This window comes from Lipotes vexillifer, unplaced genomic scaffold, assembly GCF_000442215.2.
Source record: "Lipotes vexillifer unplaced genomic scaffold, Lipotes_vexillifer_v1.1 scaffold393, whole genome shotgun sequence".
Lineage (NCBI taxonomy): Eukaryota > Metazoa > Chordata > Mammalia > Artiodactyla > Lipotidae > Lipotes > Lipotes vexillifer.
The window spans coordinates 569508-571033 of NW_006774564.1; the positions used below are offsets into that span (position 1 = coordinate 569508).

A 1526-nucleotide genomic window follows, 5' to 3' on the forward strand; every position below is an offset into this window, starting at 1 on the left:
AGTTAATCTTAGGATAATAAAGGGAGAGTTACAAAATAATTTGTTACTCAAAGCAGCACTTGGGTCTAAACAGAATTGAGAACCTCTGATCAAAATAATAGGGATTCTGCTGGAGGATGGATGTGTCTTGAGAAGGGAAACAAAGGAGAGGATAATAGACTTTCTAAATCCCACTTTCCTGACTTCCTTAAACACCACTCTCTTTCATTTGTTGGTAGAAGAACAAACACAGGCTTTGAAACCCCTCAGAACTGGTTGCTAATAGGTACAGGTCTGTTATTTACTAGCTACATGACCTTGTGGAAGTTACTTAAACCACCTAAGCCTTGGTTCATCTATAAAATAGCACTAATCATTTCTTGCTTCTTAGGGTTGCCACGAGAACTTAGGAGATAACACAGACAAATCTTGCACAGCAAGTGACTAACCTATAATTGACATTGAACAAATATTAATGCACTTCCAATCTACCTCCATGCCCAGGGCTAGAGCTAACTCCAAGGGTACCTTTGTGCAGATTTTAAAATGGTATCCTTTCATCTGGATGGGTGTCACTCTCAGTCAAGGCTCATGACTTGGTGAGTGGAGCACTGCCCCTATCCCCATGAGGATCAAGGTCCTTCCCCTATCTCTCTCCAATTAGACTCCAATACTGAAGGAATGTGTTTTCATACATGTGCTAGAGCCCAAGAATATGATTACCATGATCAAAGTCCCAAAGGAATGGCTGGGTGATCTGTAACATAATTTTGTTTCCCTTCATGTTCCTGGATAGACCAGATGGCATGAACTTTGAAGATCTCTGAGAAGCTCTGAACCAGAACTCTCTATCAAAGAGACTTTAAAAAACCCTGACTCTCTTGTATACCGTCTCCATGAGTGACCACTCTTACAAGTGGACTTTAACCAAGAATTTGATGGGTGTAACTCAGACTGGCTGCTAAGCAACAGCCCCTCCCCCCTTGAAGTCATTGTGACATTGCTTTCTACAAGGAAACATTATGATGTAGAAGGAGCCAGAAAAGCCCAACTTTGAAAATAAGCTCTGCTAACTATTAACTTCATAATCTTGGGCAAATTTTCCTCACAATATCTCAATTTCTTCACCTGTAGCACAAGGACAATATTCACCATGTAGGAGATAACTTATATAAAGTCCAATGCTTGGCTTACTCAACTTGTTCATCATTTCCCTTCCTGCCCTCATTGATTTATTCATTCAACAGGTACTTATTAAATTCTTATAATATGTCAGGTACTGCTCTAGGCTTTGGGAATATAGCAGTGAACAGAAATCCTTGTTCTCCTAGAGGTTAATTCTAGCAGGGGAGGCAATAAAAATGGTAAATACATAAAATGTATGGGATGTCAGGTATTGATTTTGCCAAGGAAGAACAAAGGAATCACAGACAGGGAAGAAGGGAAAAGGGAGTTTCATGGCCAGGAAGGGGCCCACTGAGAAGGTGGCTTCAAGGAAAGGCCTACAGGAAGTGAGGCAGAAAGTCAAATGGAAATCTTGGGAAAGA

General features: G+C 40.6%; 1 protein-coding gene across 1 annotated transcript in view; it reads right to left on the reverse strand.

Annotated features, from left to right (window-relative positions):
• Positions 1 to 1084: 1084 nt before the first annotated feature.
• CHIA (chitinase acidic) overlaps positions 1085 to 1526 on the reverse strand; it is a 14353-nt gene continuing 13911 nt past the window's right edge. Inside the window, exon 11 of the mRNA XM_007449354.1 lies at positions 1085 to 1107. Coding sequence (XP_007449416.1) covers positions 1085 to 1107 — 23 coding nt within the window. The remainder of the gene's footprint in view (positions 1108 to 1526) is intronic.